The following is a 22177-nucleotide window of genomic DNA, read 5'->3' on the forward strand; positions in this document are numbered from 1 at the left end:
TTGGACATCAGCACCTTCTAACCTTAGCTCCAGGGATCTCCATGGAGTCCTGTAGGAGGTCACCAGGGGGCTCAAGCCATGTCCAGAACCAGGGCAGTCCTGGCCAGTGGTTAGGAGGACAGGTCGGGGCAAGGCTGGCTCTAGCCTTGGACATCAACTAAGCTGGAGCGGAACCATGACGATGATGCCTGAGGAATGAATGAATGAGTGAATGAATGAATGAGTAAAGGACTGAGTGCTGACTCCAGGCTCTCTCACCAGTCATGCTGCTCACTCCCAGGTCCTGGCATGGACGTGGGAGCCCACTGGACACCCTGCATCCCGGCAGTTTACAGGCTCTGGGAACAGGTTTTCCTATTGCTCTCTCGCTCAGCCAGGTCTGTACTCCTTGGTCCCTGTATCGCTGTAGATTTCCCTTAGCCAGAGGATGAATGGGAGGCAGGTCACCCGGGCCTATGTAGTGTCAAACCGAAGCTGTCCATAGAGAAAGCACCAACATGGAGTGGAGAGTCCCTGGCCTGTGTCCTTCCTGACCACAGACACAAGGTGCAGGGAGAACTAGCTCTGTTGACTGCGCTGCTGTTAGCTTTTCACAGAGGGCCCAAGGATGCTTTCTAGGAAAGTGACAAACCACCACTAACTTGTCACTCTGTTGCCCAGGGCAACCCTCTCCACGGCTGAGCTGGGAACATTTAGAATTGGTTTTGCAGGGTATGGTCCAGGTGGAGGCTGTTGTCTCGCTCTCCTGGCCTGCTCACGGGTAGTTAGGTCCCAGACCCAAACTCTAGAGACCCCTGCTAAACCCAGGATAGGCTCAGAGCATGGCCTAGTGCAAGGACTGATAGAGCTGGTGACAGGCTCAGTTTAGGCTGTGCCCCAGAATGGCCTTCTGCCCTGAGGACCGTACATAGGAAGTAGCATAGATATTCAATAAACACTTGTGGATAAGACCTGGAGAGAGCTGGTACTCCTAGTTTTGGACATGTCCAGGCCAAAGCTGGCATCTAGGGGGCCTCCCAGTCAGAGGTAGAAGAATCTATTATGTTCTCCAGCCCAGCCATCGTCCTAGGAGGAGCCTATAGGAGCCCCAGGAGCTGCCCTTGTCTCTCCCCAGCCCTGACCCCATGGGGATCCCATCCCACGGTGAGAGAATAATGACCATAATGAGAGCAGTCACCCACACACATGTGCACAGCGCTTTACAGATTACAAAGTGTTTCACATACATCATCTCATCAGTTCCTCACAACAGCCCTGTGAGGTAGGCAGGGCAGGGATAAATGTTCCCATTTGTACAGATGTGGAGACTGAGGCCCAAGAGGGGCCAGCGACCTGCTTGAGGTCACACAACAGTGAGCAGCAGAGCTGGGACCAGAGGAGAGGAATCGGCCTGCCTCTGGCTCCTGACTCTTTCCACTGACCGTGCTGTTCCCCAGGAGGACCCCAGCCCATCCCAGTTTCAGCCACACCCGAGCCTGGCCCCCACCTCCTCTTGGTAGTGCTGCCTGACATCCAGCAGACAAACCCCATCCCCCCTGGGCAGTCCTATCCCCTCCCCTACTTCCTGCCAAAAAAACAGCTGGAGCTGGGCCTGGAGCTGAGCTGCCACCCATGGCTCCAAATGGCGCCCAGCAGAGTGGGCCAGAGGGTGGGGCTGGAATCTCCTTCCCTGTTTTCCTGAGTGATCCCTCCCCACAGGGGAAGAGAAGAGAGAGGAGGAAGAGGAGGAGGAGGAAGAGAAAAACAAGAAACTGAGTTGGAAGAAGGCCCTGGAGCCATCAGGACGTCAAAAGTTTGCATTCCGACTAGCTATAGGAAATAGTTTTTTCTTTTTATTATTTCAAGTTTTCATAAAAATCCATTAATTATTGAAACCCAAGTTACAGAGGAAGTTTGTAACTTTTTTTTTAATTGAATTATTGACTCTGCCGCGTGTTGGTTCGTCGGCTTTGTCAACTCTGGCCCCTGTGCAGGTGGGGTCCTCAGGCCTGGCCTTCTGAAATCCTGGTAGAAGGAGGGCAGGCGGTGAGGGCGAGGCGAGTGTGGGGAGGGGGAGAGTGTGTGAGGAGGGCAGGGAGGAGGTGGGAAGGCAGCAGCCAGGCACCTTCCCTGCCCAGTGTTTCCACCGAGGGTGGGGGGTCCCTGCGCCCCCACCCTGCCCCGTTCTCATATCATCTTCATGTTGAACTTGCGGGGTGCATCAGCTGAGCTGATGCCTGCGTCCGATTTCCGGGGCACATACTCAATTTCGATGTTGTGCTTTGTGTTGCCTTTGCCCCGGCTCCATAGAAACAGCAGCACCAGGCAGAATAGGACAACGCCCAGGAAGGAGATGAAGCCCATGGTGGTTGCGATGATGAGCGTCTTGATGTCGAAGGGGAAAGGCACAGTGGCGCGGGTGCTGTTGGCCTCTCCCTCGCCTGGCTGGTTGGAGATGAAGGCGAAGGTCTTGTTAGGTTGATGGGGCCAGTCAGGCGAGTAGCTGCGCACATGCAAGTGGGCGGGCATGGAGTCGTTGCCGCCAGCATTGGCTGCGATGCACAGGTACGTGCCGTTGTCCTGTACCTGGGCGTAGCGCACCTCCAGCGTGCCATCAGGGAAGACTGTGAGCCGCCCATTGCTCTTGGCCGAGACCAAGTGCTTGCGGGGTGAGAGCCAAAGGATAGCTGGTGGAGGGTCGCCATCTGCCCGGCATACAAACTGCACGGTGTGGCCCTCATCTACAAACACCTGCTGTGCCTTGCGGTCCCGGATGTGGGCCCGGCGGCAGGTGAAGTAGTTGGGTAGGAGCACATCCGGAAAGTCCTTGAACTCTTTGCCCTGGACGAACTCAGGTGTGGCGCAGGTGGGCTGCTGCCTGTTGAAGTTGAGCCGCCAGCGGCGCCGGAACACCCACAGCAGCCGGCAGTCACAGGCCAGTGGGTTGGAGTCCAGGATGAGCGTCTCCAGGTTGCCCACCGAATGGAAGGCTGACTCCTCCAGGGTGGTCAGCTGGTTGCCAGAGACATTGAGCACACGCAGGTAGTTGAGCCCACGAAAGGCATAGGGCTCCACCACGGCCAGCTGCCCGCCCACCAGCTGGATCTCCTGCAACCGCAGCAGCTCATGCAGCATGGAGCCCTCGATTGTACCGATGGGGTTGTAGGAAAGGTTGAGGAAACGGAGATAGACCAGGTGACGCACTGCCAGATAGGGCACGGCTGTCAGGTTGCAGTGCGTGATGGATAGGGATGTCAGGTTGAGGCCGTAGAGGCAGTTGGGGGTCATGGTGTCCAGGTAGGGCCAGTGAGAGATCTCTAAGACCTTAAGTCGGTACAGCCTCTTGAAGGAGTAGTCCCTGATGGCATTGATGTTGAGATGTCGTAGCCGCAGGACGATGAGGCCGTGCAGGTGGGAGAGCGCCTCCGTGGGGATGGAGGTCAGATTGCATTTCTCCAGCGTCAGCTGTTCCAGGCTGTTGAGGCCGCTGAAGGCTCGATGGGAGATGTAGACGAGGTCGTTGTCGCCGACCTCCAGCGACTTGAGGTTGTATAGGTCTTGGAACATGTAGTCTAGCAGGATGACGATCTTGTTCTCACTGATGTCCAGCTTGGTCAAGTTGCTGAGGCCGGTGAAGACGCCCAGCGGGATGAGCTTCAGGCGGTTGCTGCGCAGCCCCAGAGTCCTCAGGTTGAAGAGGTTGTTGAAGGCGCCTGGCTCCACAGCGCTCACGATGTTTTCATTGAGTTCTAGCTCCTCCAGGTGTGGGAAGCTGGCAAACTCGTCCTGGTTGAGTGTCTTGATGCGGTTTTTGCCCAGGTCCAGCAGGCGAGTCTCGGTGGGGATGCCCTCGGGCACCGCCACAAAGCGCTTGCGGTGGCAGAGCACGGCCCGGTCCTGCGCTGAGCACTCGCAGCGGGGCGGGCAGCCTGTGGCAGAGCCTGACAGCACTGAGCCCAGTACCAGCAGGAGGATGGGCTGCCAGCAGGCCAGGAGGGGGCTGGGCATGCTTCTCATACCCCCTGCCAGCATCCTCTCGCTCACCTGCAGCGGAAGCAAGCACAGGACAAAGGTGGCAATGAGCAGGCAGTGCTTGGATAGACCCCGCCCCATCCCCATCCCAGATGGAAAGGTTTCGGAGGAGGGGCAGTGCCATCTCCTTTAGGGTTCACAGGCAGGTCACTGTAGGCATGTTCCAAGTCTCAACTCACTCAGGGCTTCCTCCGGGATAAAGCCAGCCTTGGTGAGCCACCCTAATTCACAGAGGATCAAACGGCTAAAGGCCAGGTTTCAGAAAATAGCCCTGAGGAGGAAGGGAGAACACAACTGGATCCAATCTCCCTGCCAGACACCATCAAACTCCTACCCAACTCTGCCACTGAGTCCTGGGTGCTCTGCAAGCCCTGGGTACCTGTGAAAGGCACCAAAATCTGCTCCAGGATGGGGCTCTATCCACAAGCAGGACCCAGTCAGAAAGCCTCCGGCCTGGGGTTCTCTGGGTCCTGTGAGCTCTAGACCACCTCTTCTACAAGGGTCTAGCCCTGATGGAATCAGCTACTCAACCTAGGACATGAGTGCTTCCTGCTTCTTGGCCTTAACCCTGCCATTCTTCATAGCATGTCATTTCTCTAGACTGCAGACACCCAGGCTGGAAGACCCAATTAAGCCTGAGACTTTCCTGAGCCACAAGATGCAGGCTGCCCCTTTCAGAAGTCCTGCCCATTCGCCTCTCTGGATTTCCATTACCTCTTCCCACCACTGGGCAACTTTGGAGTTAATGGTTTGACCTCTGAGACCAGGACAGACAGTCTTACAGGTGCCCACCCATACTGTACCACTGAGTGTGCCAGGCTGGTGAAAGAAGGGTCCTAAGACATGGTGGGAGGCGACAGAGAGATGGGGTGGGAACTGCCGGAGGCTGCAGGTGGAGTGAGCAGCGGTGCCCAGGAGCTGGCCCTGCAGAGCTCTCCCAGGCCTAGTGGTGCCTGCTTTGTCTTCTGCTCCCCTGTGGGAACTGGCCTGGAGATGGGGTGGGTAGGAACCAAGAGGTCTTCAGGGATGGACGAAAGCAATGCTCTACTGCAGCCTCTGCCACCAGTGGGATAAAAACCCTCTGCTGCCCATCACCCTTGCCGCTGGCCTTAGTGGGCTGTCCTGCTGCATAATGCCCTATACTCATGGCTCTGTGTAGCCTACCAGGAATGGAGAGGCCAGGCGTGAGAGTCCTATCTGTGCCCAATTTGTGCTCTTCCTCACCTCTTGACACAGTATCTGCCCTCAAGTCACAATTTATCATAGTTGTCATCCATGCCAACTGGTAAGACAACTGAGGCTCTGAGAGACTGTTACTGTCACTCAACCAGTAGTAGGGACCAATGTAGATTGGACGCTCTGGCTCCACACACTTTCAAATGCTCTACTGGTCTTCAAGAACTGACAGGTACTTCCTGGTTGTTGATCGACTAAGTGACTGATTAACCAGAGAGAACTCATGGTGTCATTGACATGTTATGGAATCTGCACAGTTTTGTTATCCCCAAGGGCTTTGTCACCCACCCCCTCCCTCCTCCTCATTCTCTCTCCGGGTTCTTCTCTGTCTGAGCCTCTCCTTACCCTGCCCCCACAGGACCATTCTCCACAGTCACACACGCTCCAGTGACCCACCAGAAAAGCAAACATCCTGACAGGCGATCAATAAGTAATTGGGCCAGCAGCTGGGGCTGGTGTGGGTGTGAGGCTGGGGACCTCAGGAGGTAAATAGGACTTTTAGCATCTGTCTCAGGCCTGGGCTAGCCTAGGAGAGAAGAGGCTGAACAAGGGAGCAGAGTAAGGAGCCCAGATGTTGGCAAACGCCCATGCACATGTGTACAGCATCTGAATCTGCGCATCCCTTCCCAACCCGCAAAGCCACACACTGTCCCCACTTGGTCCTGCACACCCGGTCTCTAAGCCATTTCCTTTTGGAGAGCTGTACCAGATGCCTTTTCAACCATCTGCCCCAAAGACCACTTCCCTGACAAAGTCATCCATGAGTCACTCAGATATCATCTCTTGCCTACAACACAGACACGCTTGATTCTTCCTAGTAGTGGCGTGTGATTGTGGTGTGTCACACTTCATTCCAAATGACAGTCCGACTGACTGAGAGAAAAGTTAAGGTGAAAGAGGATGGCAAGAAAAGAGGAGGAAGAGCAGCTAGGGTGGTGCCATGATGCCCTGTATAAGAAAAAGCAGGGAGAGCTTTCTGGCAGCTGAACAAAGTGGGAAACATTCCCAGCGCCTCAGCCAATGGCAGCTCTCCAGCCACCACGTGATGTATGTTCAACTCTGGGTCACATTGCCACTGTCCCAGCAGTGGAGGCTGTCTCACCTGCCATAGTGAATTGCCCAAGAACACACTGAGAGGCAACGTGCGATCAAGAGGAAGTTGCTATAGGGAATGGAAACCCCTCTGCCGGGGCTGACCTTGAGGTAGGCCCATTGAACAATGAAACCTGGGGGATTTAAAAATGTTGATGGAAAAGCTGGGCAGCCTTGCCCTATAGAGCTACCGCACCAAGCCAGGCAGTTAGCCACAGAACAGCGGGCCATGCGCTGTGAGGTCAGATGTGTTCACATCTTCTGTATCGCCTCTTCTGTGTGTGACCACACATGTGTGAGTGCATGTTTATACGTGTGCATGAGGAGGCCAGAGGTCAACATCAGGAGGCTTCCTCTCTCACGTTTCACCTTACACATCTCTCACTGAGTCTGGAGTTTCCTATTTCAGCTAGACTGGCTGGCCAACAAGCTCTGGGGGTCCGTATCCTTATCTCCCCAACACTGGCATTACAGGTAAGCACCACTGTACTTGGCATGTTTGTGTGGCAAGCATTTTACAGACTGGCCTATCTCCCCAGCCTGCCACCCTCTGTCTTTTACAGGTGGTTGTCCTGACAGGTAGGGAAACCGAAGCGCTGAGAGGCTAGAGTACCTGCCCATCCCGGCACAGCAGCAGCAGAGAGTGCTGAGTGTAAGCTCCGAGACTCATGCTCCTACCGGGTGTGTCCGTATAACATGTTGGGGGTGGGCCATATCTGAGGGGTCACCAGGCTGCTGAGTGGGCAGTGTGTAACTCGTCACCAGGCAGTCCAAGGTGGTTCCTACACTTTTCAGGGTGCTTTATGCTTTTTAATCAGTGCTTTAATTCGGATCCTTGCCCCCTGAAGGGCTTCTCCTGAGGGCAAGAATTCAAAATTGGAACAATAAATACAAAGAAAGTAAACGTCAGAGACAGGCAGGTGGCAGGCAGGGGATAGCAGTGCCCAGGGCATGATGCCCAGACCCTGCAGTAAGTAGCCTGAGTCCTCCCCAAAGTGGGGCTGGGGAACAGTTGAGTTATCAGTGTAGTTCAAAATGAGGCTCTAAACTTTCCCTGCAGTAGGGTTGCCAGCCACAGCCCACACCTTCCCTAATGTCCCGGGTAGGCATGGCCTGGCTCAGACACTGCTGCCTAACACTGGTCATTTGCAGCTCTCCAGCCTGTTGGGTGCCTTGGGCAGTGCCTGCTCTTCCTAGCCCTCATCACTGGCCATCAGACACTGGGTTTCAGAATTTTGGGGAACTGACACCCAAAATGATGCACAGTGAAACATCCTTGTCTGGGGACAGAGAGGAGGCTGAAGACCTGAGCGGATGTTTCATCAGGGCTGGGAGGGATCTATGTGAGCCCTGGGCTGCTCAGCTCCCCTGACTGGAGCTCCATTACACTGGGACTCTGATGGGGAGAACAGCTGCTGGTGGAGGAAAGGGTGTGGGATTCCTCATGGGTGGGGGCTGGGGACATGTTGTCTCATAGTCAGTGTTTGGTGGCTCCTGGGTACAGCACCCAGCCAGGCTCACAAATCTTGTGAGAAAAGTGGAGGGGCTGACACTTGAGAACAGCAGCTGTAGGCTGCATGGGTGGAGCTTTCCACACTGGTCTCAGAAACCAGGAGCCAGGGACCTCAAGGGGCATTTCACACTTATTTTACAGTTGAGAAACCAAGGTGCAGGAGAGGAAGTCACTTGTGCCAGCATGAGGCCACAAAGCCAAGAGACAGCAGCACTCTGTCCCTCTAGTGGGTCTGCTGGTCTTGGGAGAGCCAGCTACCGTGTGTGTGTGTGTGTGTGTGTGTGTGTGTGTGTGTGTGTTTGTGTACGTGTGCACAGTCACACATGAGGGTCCTGTTATAATGTGGCCTAGGGAAGCTAGAGGCTGCTGGTCCTCAGAGAGCCATGTGCAGGTGTTTAGCTTTTGTAGTACATGGCCACTTGGCATGTCTTTAGTGATTCTCCTCTTGGCTGCCTGTGAACCCACGCCCCTGTTTGGACCCAAGTCTCTCCTCATTTGGGATGATCTGTAACATAGGTGGAAGGCTTGGGGATGCTGGGCTCTCTGTCGGTACCTCACGGTGTTCCCACTCAGCATTCCACAGGGGTGGTAGTCCCCTGGGTTTCTGGGCACATTGCTTTGAAGCCCACTGTTCTCGCCATTGTGTCCGTGGCAGAGTAGAGCTGGCAGGCTGGCTAGAGGACTCCCTAGAGTACTCAGCCTTACTAATGGCCACAGGGGAGAGGAAGAGGAGAAGAGAGAATGGCATAAGAGAGTCACATGGGGTTTCATAGGATGGGTCAGAGAGGCAAAAGGACAAGCAGGTGGTGGGTGACAGATGGGCACAGGGACAGGGAAGTAGCAACAGTCAGGGAGAGATCCAGGCTTGGTGGTGCGTGCCTTTAATCCCAGCACCAGGGAGGCAGAGGCAGACAGATCTCTGTGAGTTTCAGGCTAGCCTGGTCTACAGAGTCAGTTCTAGAGCAGACAGAGTAACACGGTGAAACCCCTGAAAAATACATCAGCAGTGAGTGTAGCCTGCATGGAAACCATGTGTCTGGCCTCTACCTCACATTGTATGGCATCCGGTTGTCAGGCTGGGGCCTGCAAACCTACCCTCTTCTCACCACTACCCCTGCAGTGGATTTGATCAGCTAACCATTTTCAGATGAGCAGACAGAGGCTAATGAGAAAGTGGGGGGACTCAGTCACCAAGGAGCAGAAGCCAGGCAGAGCCTGGGCCTCTCAAGGCAGCTTTGCTCCCAGTTGCTGGCTTGCTGGGGCCTTTCTTTGTCTTCAGCCTCAGTGTCTCTGCATCTCTGTTACAGCATGACAGTGCTAGTTGCATGTCACCTGTTCACTGGCATCTGGGACCAAGCGGCTGGGTAGTATAGTACCCTTTAAAGACACTCCACAGCTACCTGTTGGTCCCTCTCCCCCATGTCCAGTCTGCCAGGCTTTCATCACCCAGCTGGTGGGGGCTCTGCTCTTGTGCAGCTGCTCTGGAGCACTACTCCTAGGTCTCCCCGCTTCTCCCTTTCCCTATGGCCCGTAGATTAAAATTGCTAAGTTGGATTTCATCCATCTCTGTACCCCTAGCCTCTCCCACCTCAACTAGTCAAAGAATCACACCACTGTGGGTGGGGATGGCTCCTGAAACACTAGGCATAAGGTTCAACCCTGTGCTCCAACACCTAGTCTAGGCTCAAGCAGGTATTTGGGAAAAGAAAAGGAACGGCAGAGGAGTAGGATGGAGGATGGAGGATGGAGGAGGTGGTTGGTAGCCAGGTCGATCTGAAAGCACCGGAGACTCCCATTGGGGCTCCCATGCCCCAAATCCTGGCCCAGTCCCTGAGCTCCTTCTAAGACACTCTCTTCTGGCTGTCCTGACTCATCCCTGCCGAGGTGCGAATGGCTGATAATGGCTTAAAGAGGGAGCTGCTAATGGGGGAATGTACTGTTAGTTTGCAGGGCTAGGCTGAGAGCCCAGGAGCAGGCCACCTGGGCACAGGGGAGGGGCCTCTGAGAGGAGGATCAGCAACTAGACTGAACTGCTAAAGAAGTGCTGTCTTGGCAGGCTGAAACAGCCCATTGTGTCCTCTTCTGGCTGGTACTCACCCCTAGCTACAACCCCTACCCCCAACAGGAGAGAAAAATCAACCTGGAAGAAAATTGAGGTCACGTCCTTTGTCATGCATAATTCTTTATTTTTTTCTGGCTCTTGATTCTGGCAAAGAGTTGCTAGGTTCCTAGGGTGTATGTGCATACGGGTAGTTGGTGACACACACACAGAAAATACCAGTATCTATGTGTGACGCAGAGAGAGTACACCAATGTGTGTGTGTGTGTGGGGGGGGGGGATCACCTGGCTGAGTGCCACCAGCTCTGCCTCTCTGGCACCCTGAGAAATTCAGTCTTTTCCCTCATGTGTTTACCTGACCTGTGGCTGGAGAATACCAACGGGGTTGCTTACCTATCAACCTTTTAGGTGAAGGAAGGTCAGGCCATTCTCCAGGCACCTTGGCTGTCCTGAACTCCCTGGGCTGCTCTGGGCAAGCATCTGGCCCCTGAGTGCAAGGGAGAGAGAGGCCCCTGCCCACTCAAGCACAGCCTGTCCCAGGAACTGCCAGCCTTCCGGCAAGCCCACAACCTCAGGCCATTTGTGGGATAAATTATGAATTTTAATTGTCAAAGCATCTTAGTGTTTAAAGGCTTCTATATATAGGACCTGGAGAAAGTCAACTATGGTGACCAAGGGCTCATGGGCTGTATCCTGGGTTCCAGCCAGGGTACCTCATCCTGCTGTGTGATCCTGGGAGAGGACTGGATGGCTTTTGGAGCTTGCCACTCATTTTACAGGGTCACCTGTGCTGGGCCTGCCTCAACAGAGAGCACTCCTTTCTTGAATGGGAGCTGTCCCCTAGGTGAAGAGATGCTGGCCAGGTTTATATGACGTAATGACAGAGAAACTTGGGAAAGTCAGGTGACCTCCATGTGACCCTTCTTCTGCTTTGAGATGCCAATCCCTGCTCTTAGGGACAGAAAGGGACCCATGAAACCCTCTACCCTGTCCTCCATTGAAGCAGGAATACTCCTGTTCCATCTGCTCACTCCCTGGGGCCTCTCAAGATGCGCCGGCTTATCACCATCTGCGGAGGTCCCAGCCTTGAGAGAGACAGGGGCATAGATCCACAGATTTGAGCAGACCAAAGTGGAGGGGAAGCAGCAGGGATTGGGGTTAGCTAGCAATTTGGTCAACATGGTGATGGTGGCCAGGAAGCCCCCTACCCCTATAGAGGGCCCCTGGCATGAGGCCTTCTACGGAAACCATAGCTACCCATCGAGACAGGTGGAATTATTACACCATTCTGTGGGTAGAAAGTTGGAAACAGGTACATCAGTGCACGCCTTTAATCTTAGCACTTGAGAAGCAGAGGCAGGGGGATCTCTGTGAGTTTGAGGACAGCTTGAGCTACACAGTTCCAGGCCACCCAAGACTATATAGAGTGATTCAAAATGTCAGAAACACAGAGAGGTACTGTGAATCTGTTCAAGGCCGCAGCACGGTAGGAACTCTGGAGAGTCTAAACTCTGCCTCACCTCCTATAGTCTCTTACGAAACATACAGACAAAGCGAGTAGTTCTCACACAGCCAGTCAACTGGTGCTATCTTCACAGTTGCTTAGGAGGCTGATATACTTATCCTGTTCTGCTTAGGAGGCTGGTATACTTATCCCTGTTCTGCTTAGGAGGCTGGTATACTTATCCCTGTTCTCTTGATCAGGGATCTGAGGCACAGCAAAGTCATATCATTGCTGAAAGTCACACAGCAACAAGGGGTTGAGCTGGGATTTGTTATACCTCGTCTTCTCTTGATCTGCCAAATCTTGAAGCACTCTTGCCCCTTGAGAGCATAATCTCTCCATTTGCAAAGGTGCTGGAAGACTTCATGCTGCCTCACCATGCTGGCCACAGAGAGCTCATGAAGATGGAAGAAAGGCGTTTATGCTGAGCACATACTAAGCACCATGGCCTCACTGGCCCTCAGTGTATCAACCCCACTGAACTGATGAGCAGAGTGAGCTTGGGATGTCAGGTCAAGGCCCTGAGCTAGTCTGAATCCAGAGGAGACCACCATACAGATGAGGAAATTTAGTCTTAGAGTGCCAGGGGCTGCCCACTATCTCAAGCTGTTATCTTCTTTGTACACCCACAGTTATTTTCTCTGTCATTCCAGTGTGGCTGTATATATATCTTATGGTGGCACCAGGTCACGTGTGAGCGATGGTTTTGGATATTTGTGCTTTACAAAAGGGGGGGGGGGACAAAACCCTGATACTTCATAAGGCAAGATCTGCTGGGTTAGTTATGTCACGGTTAGACAAAGTTTAAATAAAAATACCACACTTTTCCTAGCATTGGCTGGTCAAGCCCCTCTCTGTTCAGCTGGGTCCTGACCAGTCCCTTGCAAAAGCCCATTCTTCCAACATGGTAAACCGAGCTCATGCCAGGGATAGATCCTCTGGTCAGACACAGGGAATGCTGGGCCCTGCACAGCTGGGTAACCACCAAGCTGCCCTTGCACAAGTCCACATGAGGTGAGAACCACTGCAAATCTCTAAGAACTATGTCCAGGCTGAAGGTATCAAGTGTCCATGGCTGATGCAGAGGGCTGAGCCAGGACTGTGGGTGGAACCAGACGAAAGGGAGATGGGTGAGCAGCCTGCCCTGGCCTCACTGTGAACAGCCTGTGTTAGGATGCATTCAAGCCTTTCTGGAAGCTGTATGTCATCAGCCTCTCTTGGCTCTGAGATATCTACATCTTGGATCTAAGCCAAAGGACTAGAGATAGCCAGGTCCCCAGCTGTATCTGCAGGCCTGCTCAGGACCACATAGAAAAGGGATGCTGGCTAGGCCCCTGCCCCCTTTCCAGGCCAATAGTGACTCTCTGCAGAGGACAGCAGAGGAGGTGGCAGGGAGAGATTAATTCCCTGAAATGGAAAAAAAATAGAAAAACACACACACACCACACACCCTAATAACATGTAATAAGAGGTTGGAGATGAGGAACAATGCCCTGGTAATGTCACCCTGGCGGCAATCAATTTGGGTGTCACATGAAATAGGCATAATTATTCTGCCAGCCCTGGCGCTTGTCTCTAACCAGCTCCAGGGGCCCAGGCCTGGGCGGGAAGGCGGGTGAAATCAATTGTGGGTACACCAGGCTGGCAGAGAAGTTACTCCAACTTAGCCTGTCAGCACCTGGCTTCTTAGCTCCCCTGGTGGGCCTTGTGGTTTAGAGACCCTTGGATACCCAGGAGCCATCTTGCTCGGTCATCCTTCATTTATTGCATGGGCAAGAGCGATCAGAGAGGGCTCCTTAGGAAGTTGTCAATGCTGGATCACACATCTGTTTCATCCAGCAGTTTGGCCACTACATTCTTGTTACCACCAGTGCCAGGCCTCATGCCAATGCCAGGGTGCAGGAAGGGGGTCTTCAGGGGGTCTTCAGAGAGCTGAGCACAGGCTCCCTGTACCTCCTGAGCCAGGACATCCCTTTTCATCCTGAAGTGCACCCAGACACTGGGTCTCCCAGAATAGCTTTCCTTTTGTTCTTGCTGCACAGGTATATAAGGCTTGCTCTGCCTTCATTTCCAGTTCCTTGTGTGTGTGTTGGGGGGTCATCCCCTTCCACCACTCCTGCCCATGCAAGCTCAGAACTTTTACAGATAATATCCCCATGCTGGAGGAAACTGACTTGTACAGGGGGAGGAGGAACAACCACGGAGTGAACACCCAACCCACACTGGATGCTGCCTGCCCCAACCCCCCTTCCCACACTACAAACCTTGAATCCCAGGAACACAAATCAAGGCTATAATGAAATCCCATTTTACACTCATTCAATCAAGAAAAAAAATCAAGACAGCCGACAGACAGTGTGGAGTTTTCTGGGGATGGGGAGCGGCGGGAACAGCCGCCCCCTGTGAGGGGGGCATGAAGTGGCCCAACCAATTTGGAAAACACCTTGGCACAGTTCCCAAGAAAGCTGAACATGAACACATCCTGCAGCCCAACAGGTCAGGGCACTTCCCACACTGCCTCCAGAGACAGGGAGAGGGGGTTTGTGGCAACAGTGTCAATAAGAGCCAGAAAGAGTAAAGCCCAAATGCTCATCAACAGGAGGGCCAGGAATACACTGTGTTACATTCAAATGACAACCAAATTCATCAGGGAAACATGAATGGGTGCTGAACATCCACTATCATTTGCAAGAGTGTGATAATGAATGGAAAAAGTCAGTTGCAGAGGACTGTATTTGTTTATGTTTTATAGAGAGCTAAAAAATAACTAAAACTGCCAGAGTTCTTATGTAGCTAAATAGATTATTTTATCTTGGTGCCGGGAATTGAACCAGAGCATCATGCATACTAAGCAAGTGTCCTACTACTGAGCTACAGCCTCAGCTCCAAATGCAAGAGGTAAGAAAAACATAGGTACATAATGCAGGGTGGTAACTGTCTCAGCAAAAGGAGCCGAGGGCAAGGTGTGGAGAACCCGGGAAGAAGAGACGTCCGAGCGCTGAAGTTGGAGAGTTGGATCATGTGATTACTATGTTATCACGAGCACTACTACGATTTATTTTGTTTTATTATTTTTGTGTGTGTCTCACTGTATAGCCTTAGCTAGCATGAAACTTACTATGTAGACCAGGCTGGCCTTAAACTCACAGAGATCCACCGGACTCTGCCTCCTGAGTGCTGAGGTGGCAGGCGTGTGTCACTGAGCCTTGGCAAGTACTACTATCATTAATACAAATGCATAGATCAACAAGTTAACAGGCTAGGCCTGGACCAGTGAGCACAGCTGCTACCCACGGTCAGGAGAACACTCTAGAGTGAGCTCACGCCTCCAAGATGGGGGCTTTCGACAGGTCACACCACCCACCCTTCTGGTTGTTTTCTCTGCTATAAAGCCACATCTCAGTACCACCTACAATGAGAAAACCGGAAGCGCATCGCCGATATAAACTGTGAGTAGCTGGTGCTCATTAAGCACTCACTGTGCGCTCCACACGGGTCTAAGTGCATTCATTGCTTGTGTCAGCACAGTTAATTGCCACCACCTCCACTGAGGTAGATACCACAGTTAACTCCACTTTACTGGGAAGGACATAGAGGCTCAGAGAGATCAAGTAAGTTACCCAAAGTCACAGAACTAGGCAGTGGTGGAGCTCAGGCTTGAACCGGGCCTCTGGTTCTTGGGTCCACTCTCACAGTGAGTTGACACGGGGGTCGCTGTATACTTAGCAGAGCAGTTATTGGCCCACGGCACTCGACAATAAGCACTTATCCATCCCTGCACACAGAGGTTGGAACCAAGAGGCCTCAAATGTGTTTGGAAATGACCCCACCTTTTCAAAGCTTCCTTCAGAGAGCCTCCTCACTCTAGAAACCCCCAATTCCCGTGTCACTGCAAAGCCTGATGCTGCTTCGGGACTCAACCAGCCATCTTCTCCTAAGAGCCTGACCCCGCCAGCTCCACAGAGAAACGCCCACTTCTGGAGCACTCTGCATTGGCTCTCTCCAGTCTACCTGGGGCATTTTTAGTGCACGTTCAGCTCTGCTCATTCCTGCAGCTAAGGACTCTATGTCCCCTCCAGGTTGTCCTTGCCAGGAGGTCCTAAGGCCTCATGGTGTCTTTCCCACGTCCAGAGGGTTGCCTAGGTATTCAGGGTAATCCACAAGGTCTATCCGGGAGCCAAGCAGGCAGCTCACCAGGATGTTCAGAATAAACGCATGAATGAATGGGCTGCTACGCCATCATCTGTAAAACCATTGTGGTTCCTTCGAGCTGCGTGTACTAAGAGCAGCTAAGGGAGGTTTTTGGAAGGAGAGGGCCTTTAAAGAAGGGATGCTAGACCAAGTCAAGAGACTATTAGGCATATGGGGAAGAAGTGGTGGGAACAGAAGAAAGAAGAATGTCACACACAGAAAAGCCAGACCAAGATTCTAGCTTACAGGGCCAGCTTTCTAGTTTCACGGGCACCGAACAGTGTCTCAGCTAGGCTATCAGAGCACAGGTTCTGCTCAACTTTTTTGCTAAGCAACAGCTCATTCTGGGAGGAGGAGGGCATTGGTCCTCTAGAATTCTGGGTTCAAAAATAAAAAACAAACAGACAATTATCTAGTGTAGGGAATGGATGTTTAGAGACAGGTGGAAAAGATGACACCCGAGGATCAAAGAGGATCGTGAGAGGTAGACAGCTCTCTACATTCTTCTCAGTCTTGCAGGATCCCTCCACTCACAAAGCATCAAACCTCAGCGTGAGGCACACACCCATCTGGTAAAAGCTGCTTCCCAACCCTCACTTGCTCCAGGTTTAGGGAGCATCAGGGTCTTGATGGAGCCCTACCCAAGGCCATCTCATACACACTTCAGCTAGGGATGGGGAAGGGGCACAGAGCCAAGAGCTGCACCAGGTGTGGGGGTCCTGCCCTTCTTTGACTGAGGCAATTGGGTGTTGCCCTCGGGCCTTCTGAGACCATGTGCCTTTTCCCTAGCACCTTCAGTGTGGCTCTGATGCTCTCTTCGCTTCTCCTTTCTATCACCCCCATCTTGCCTCCTAGCAAACCAGGTGCCAACATCCTCCCAGTGGCTGAGGACTCTGCACCCCTCTTGGCCCACACAAGGACAAAAGGCCAGGAGCAGTGGAACATCCCCCGCCCCTCACTAGTAGTCTGTGAGGTCAGGGAAACCCCAGGCTCTCTGCCGGCTTGGTGCCCTCGAGCTCCCCTGGCACCGATGCCCGTACTAAAGTCATTGGCATAATGGCCAGCAGGGCTGAGCCCAGAGCCGGGAACCAGGAGAGCTGGGCGCCCTCTGCCTGTCCAAGCCCAGCCAAGAACTGAGGAAAGGCTGGGCTGGCAGAAAGGGGCTGGCCCAGATGGTCCTGCCCCCACCGCAGGCCTCTTGCACTCCCACCCACCAGGGCATAGCTGTTCCCATCTTCCATGTGCCCCAGTCGCCACACCACCCACCACAGGGCATTTGAGAACAAAGGGGAGGTGCCGCCACAACAAGAGCTGGTCAGGGGCTGGTCAGGGACCCCAGCAATAAGAGACCCAGGGGACTGCCTACCTGCCTGGCCCCTCCCCTTCTCAAAGTGGGACCCGCCCAGAAAGAAACATCTGGGTGTCTTAGAGGGCAGGAAGCCCAAAACCCACCCGGTGGGTTTTGGGGGGGGGACACACACACAGGAGGCTCCTTCCTCACCTCCCCCTTCTCAGCTGGCTCCCACTTCCCACCCATCTCCCTAGGAATGAAAAGTGGGGCAGGAGGAGGTGAGAAGCCCGGCTGAACGAAGACAAAGGGGAGCCCCGAAGGTTCCTGGGTCTTCCTCAACTGGACTCCCCCCTCCCTTTTCTTCCGCCCTCCACCTCCCTTTCATCCAGGAGGAGCGAGAAAGGAGCCAGAAAGAGGCTGACAGGGTTCCTGTGGAGAGAGGGGCAATCCTAGAGCCTGGGGAGAAACTGTTTGCTAGCTGTGTCCTCAAGCTTAAGGGTATTAGCCAGGGCTGGGGAGTGGTCTCTGGTCCACCGAAAGAGACTCACCCAGGGCTGAGAGAATATATCCTCTTGGGTGACCATTGCCCAGAATGGGAGGATGATTTAGGGGGCACCAGGGCAGGAATGGAAAGGAATGGTAGGGATCTCTCCTTGACCACGGGTCCCAGCCTGCCAACCAGGGATCTGTTAGGACCAGCGGAACGGAAATGGGAAAATCATTTGAAACTTGAGGGTCAGGCCTGCGACCCCAAAGGGGGTCTGGGCGGTACAAGGTGCCCTACATAGCCCCAGGAGGGTGAAGCCTGGGCCGACAGCAGCTCCCAGCGGCACTCGCCGCAGGGCTGCCGACTCGGGCTCGGCCAAGACGGAGGGGCTCACCTGCATCTCGGGCGCGCTGTCCGTCCGCTCGGCTTGGTCACCAATCGCATGTCTCTCTTGCCGGCGTGGCCCCAGCCCCAGCCCAGCCCCCCTCCTCGGTCTCCTCCTACAACACCTCCGCCCGGTCCACGCGCCCTCGCAGGGCTGGCTGTCCGTCTGTCTGTCCCACGCGGGCGGGAGCCCAGTCGACTCTAGGGCAGGAGCTCGGGAGTCGGGGGCGGAGGCCGAGGCCCTGGCCGTAGCGGGCTGAGGAGCCGGGGCTCTCAGGACGAGTGTCGCGGGCTCCCGGAGCCTGGCTCTGTCCCTCGGGCCGGCCGGGAGCGGCCGCCACCGCCTCTACCGCTGGGGCCGGGGTCGAGGCCGGGCGTTCTCTGCAGCGGGGCCGGGGCCAGGGCTGGGGCCGGTGGGCAGCTGCCGCGCATGCTGCTCTGAGCCCCGCGTCGGGAGAGGGGCCCGAGCGGCGCGGGTGGGGACTCCGCGCGCTCCGGGACCGGGACGGGTCCAGGTCCGGCCGCCTCCTGAGCTGCCGCCCGCTCCGGCTCCCGCGCCGGCTCCCGCTCGGGCTCCGCGCTCTGCCGCGGCGTGGGGAGGGAGCGAGAGGAGCGAGCAGCGAGCCAGGGAGGGAGGAGGGACAGNGAGAGGGAGGGAGGGAGCTAGTGAGCGAGCTCTGGAGCCGGGCGGGGGTGGAGAGAGAAGGCGCGGCCGCAAAACCTGGGTGGGGGTCCTTCTTTCAGAGAACCGGACGAAGATGGAGGAGCGCCCCAGCAGCTGCCCAGCGCCCAGGGCGCAGCGAGAGTGGCAGCGGGGCGCAGACGAAGAACGCTCCCGGGCCGGCGCCCCCGCGCTCCCGCCCTGCACCACGCAGCGCCCCTCTGGGTCCCAGGCTCCAGCAAGTCTTAAGCCAGCCCAGCCCGCGGTCTTCCCAGAGTGCGTGCACCCATTCGCGTTTGATTGTCTCTGGCCACATGCGTGTGCATGTGAGCGCGTGTGTTCACACGTGTTAACTGGGGTCACTGCATACTGCCGTGTGGACCGACACACGCACGTGGACAGACAGCCCCCCCCCAACCTGATCACGGTTGTTTAGAGGACAGCTTGAGGAGGGTCAGGTCTTGACCCCTCCTCTCGAAATGTCCAGGACACCCCCCACCACACACACACACCACCACCACCACCACCACCACCACCACTTCCTAAGGATCTTAGGGCGAGGCCGACCGCCGGGAAGCACAGGAAGGGGATGTGGAAGCCGAGCTGGCTAAGTGGGTCTACCGGGAGGCCAGGTCTAGAATCTGCTTTAGCATCCCAGTCCCCACCCCGTCGGGTTTCCTGTCCAGCAGAGGGCAGCAGGCCTATCTGCCAGGCTCCGGACGGTGGCACTCTACCAAGTGACCAGCAGAGGGCAGTATAGATCCTCGGTCTGGGCTTAGCTATTTACCATCTAACTCCCTAAAATAAATACCGAGTTTGGTGGGTACCACATCTTCAGATGGCTCCACAGAATAAGACCTTTATATAGAGACCCAAACTCTTCTTGGGCCACAGATCAGAGACTAGCCTGGCAGGGTGGCCTGGCAAGGGCTGCGGTGTAGGCAGGCAACCCGTTGGTACCTCATATCTATCTACTGCACCTCTTTCCAAATCTGCTTGAAGCCAGATGCCCCTTAAAACCATGCCAACTTGATTAGAATAACCATCAATGAAGACACCACAAGGCAGAGTTCCCTTCTCCCCATTAGCACCTCAGCACTCCCGATAGTTTGTAGGCAGGCAAAGAAGGAAGCTGAGCAGGGCGGGAAGAGACCAGCGCAAGCAAGGCCTGTGTCTTTCTGGGGTGGGCAAGGATCCCGCTCCCAGTGCCTCGTTCTCCTTCCAAGGAACCAGACTGACATTTCGGAGATACCTGGCTGGCTTGGAGAGGCCAGCTTCAAGTTCCCACCCCCCAGCACTGTCTTGATTTCCACAGACCAGCCTTACACACAGAGTCCAAAGAGTTGCACAAACCTGTTCCCGCGGAACCGATCTTGGATACCTCTCAGCCTCACTGGCACACCACTGCTTGGGACATTCCTGCCTTCTGTCTATGTCCATATCTCAGGCCTACCTAGAGCCCCTTCCCCGCAGGTGTCAGTGATGCTCCTTGCATCTTACATTCTTCTTCCAACCTCAGGAAGAGGCACTACTACTCCCCTGAAAATAAAGAGCAGGAACCCCAGGCTCGGAAAGGTTACGTGACTTGGCCACGGTCACACAGCTTGTAAACCGTGGAAAGGGAATTTGAATGGCTTTCCAGGGCTGAGTAAACCAGTGGGAGGCAGGCTTGGCAGAGGGACTTACTGGTAGGAGGGGAGGTGGGGCGGCCACACGAGTCTCCTCCCTTCCAGAGCCTAGCGCAGGCGGCTCTTGGGTCCCCCGATTCCGTGATCCTTGCACCCCCTTCCCAGTCTCCCCAGCTCCCCCACCCCGGCTGTTTGTGAGTTACTGGTGAGCTCCCGCCCTCCCTCGCCGCCTCCTCCCACAGCCCGACAGGAATAGACGCTCCCTAGCTCCTGCGTAAAGGCTCTGCCAGACCCGATGCGGGGCGGGGGCGGGGGCGGGGGCTATTCCTGGTGCGGCGACTGACGCAGGCAAGGCGCGGCCACCGCAGATCTCCGCCCCCGACTCACCTGCTCCCTGCCTCAGTGATCTGGTCGGGGAAATGGGGGAGAGTCCATCGCCCCCACCCTCAGTCTCCAGCTGCTAGATGAGGAAGCTGGTGTGCTAGGCTGGGATCTTGTGGTGCCCATCTACCCATCTTCTCTCGGTGTCCTGGGACGATGGAGGAGACATCAAAGCTACCTTGAAGTCTTACTCCTCCATTGTGTGGTAGTCCAGCCATTGTTCTTTCTCTATGTATCCTGAAGAAATGACCTCTCTCAGATTCTCCATCTTATTCCACCAGAGGAAGCAATGGGAAAGGGAGACTTGGGAAGGGTAGGGCACTATACCCGAAGAAGCCTTTGTAAGGGCTCTGCTGGGGCCTGGTCCCTGACCTTATCATTCTGACCCCGAAGGGAGGAGGCTAACACTGGATCCTTTCCTTAGCCAGATGACTTGGGGGGGGGGGTGGCCCTCACCAGTGCTCTCACAGGTCCTAGGGCCACCTGTGAAGCATCAGGATGGTCTAGTTTGGGGACTTTGCTAGAAACAGAACTTCAGCCAAGGGATGCTCACGGACACCTGCAGGCTTTTGTTAGTCTACCTCCTAGGTAGTAATTGTGTTTCAAGAACAAATGAAGATCCATCTCTTCTGTGCCTGCCTCCCTCCCCAGACTTAATGGCCTTAAGCAAGGCCTACCCCTCTGTTGTTCTCTGTCCGTCCACTAGGAGCTCCCAAGAGCGAATGGGCATGAAGGACATCCTGGTCTCCATGTACAACTAGGAAAGAACTAACAAAGTAGGCGCCAATGGTTTTAAGGAACCAGTCTTCTGTAGCTTGAATTCAGGCCACAGAGCAGGGCAGGCGGAGGAGAGGCCTGCCTTCTAAAACACATCAACCAGCCTGTAAGGGCTCTGAGCTCTGCTTTCCTTCCTCTCACGAATGGCACAGCCGCCAGCTGTGGTGTCTCACACCTGTGATCCCAGAGTCCAGGAAACTGAGGCAGTGGGGTGTGGGTGTGGGGCTGCTGCAAGTCCCCAAGACAGCTGTCTCAAAATGAAATACAATAAAAGCAATGAAACAAAGAAGGATTGAGCTTGTAGATCCTGTCATATCCACGAGAGAGTCGATGCTTGGATGGATTGCTGCATTGCCCACATTATCCTGCTCGAGAGAGGCCAGGCGGGGCTTCGGTTGTGAGTGGTCACTGTGCCGTCCCAGCTCTGTTGCTCTCTCACCCTTGGGGCTGAGGTTTCAGCAGGCAGGCAGGGCCCTAGCAGGAACAGGGATCCCCTGAGGCACAGACTGGAGAGGGTGGCACACGCAAGCCTGCCTCCGTGTCTGTGTCTGCTGGTCCTGCCTGCTTGCATCCCAGCAGCTCATAGGGTTTTACGATGATGGTTATTTCTGAAGGCACTTGAAATTAATGACGGCTCTAAAATGGCTGGGACAGCAGAGTCATTGCTGAGACCTCTAATTAGCAAGAAAAACGGAGCTGAGGAGCTAGGAGTCGGCAGAAGCTGGGTGAGAAGCAGTAGGCATGGAATAGGGGGTGAAGAGACAGTGCCCACACTCAAGGCCTTTAGAGCTGGGTGCTCAGGTGAACCTCATGTTTTGTTTTATGTCACAAACTAACTATTACATTGCTGTGTGACCTTGAAGGGAACTACCCCTCTCTGGGCCAAAGTTCCCTCAGATGCTGAGGCCTCAGGACTCTTTAGCCCTGCCTAGACTTTGAGGACACTGGGGTAAGGTTCCTGA

General features: G+C 54.8%; 1 protein-coding gene across 5 annotated transcripts in view; it reads right to left on the reverse strand.

The window, feature by feature from the left end:
• Nucleotides 1-1173: 1173 nt before the first annotated feature.
• Lingo1 (leucine rich repeat and Ig domain containing 1) overlaps nucleotides 1174-22177 on the reverse strand; it is a 179411-nt gene continuing 158407 nt past the window's right edge. For 3 of the 5 annotated variants that reach the window (XM_029481939.1, XM_029481938.1, XM_029481940.1), the window contains one exon: nucleotides 1181-4023. In XM_029481939.1, the coding sequence (XP_029337799.1) occupies nucleotides 2167-4011 (1845 nt within the window). In that variant the 5' untranslated portion in view covers nucleotides 4012-4023 and the 3' untranslated portion in view covers nucleotides 1181-2166. Of the gene's footprint in view, nucleotides 4024-17778; nucleotides 18641-19782; nucleotides 20006-22177 lie in introns of those variants that run through there. The other 2 variants (XM_021172264.2, XM_029481937.1) reach the window with 2 other exon arrangements.

This window comes from Mus caroli, chromosome 9, assembly GCF_900094665.2.
Source record: "Mus caroli chromosome 9, CAROLI_EIJ_v1.1, whole genome shotgun sequence".
NCBI lineage: Eukaryota > Metazoa > Chordata > Mammalia > Rodentia > Muridae > Mus > Mus caroli.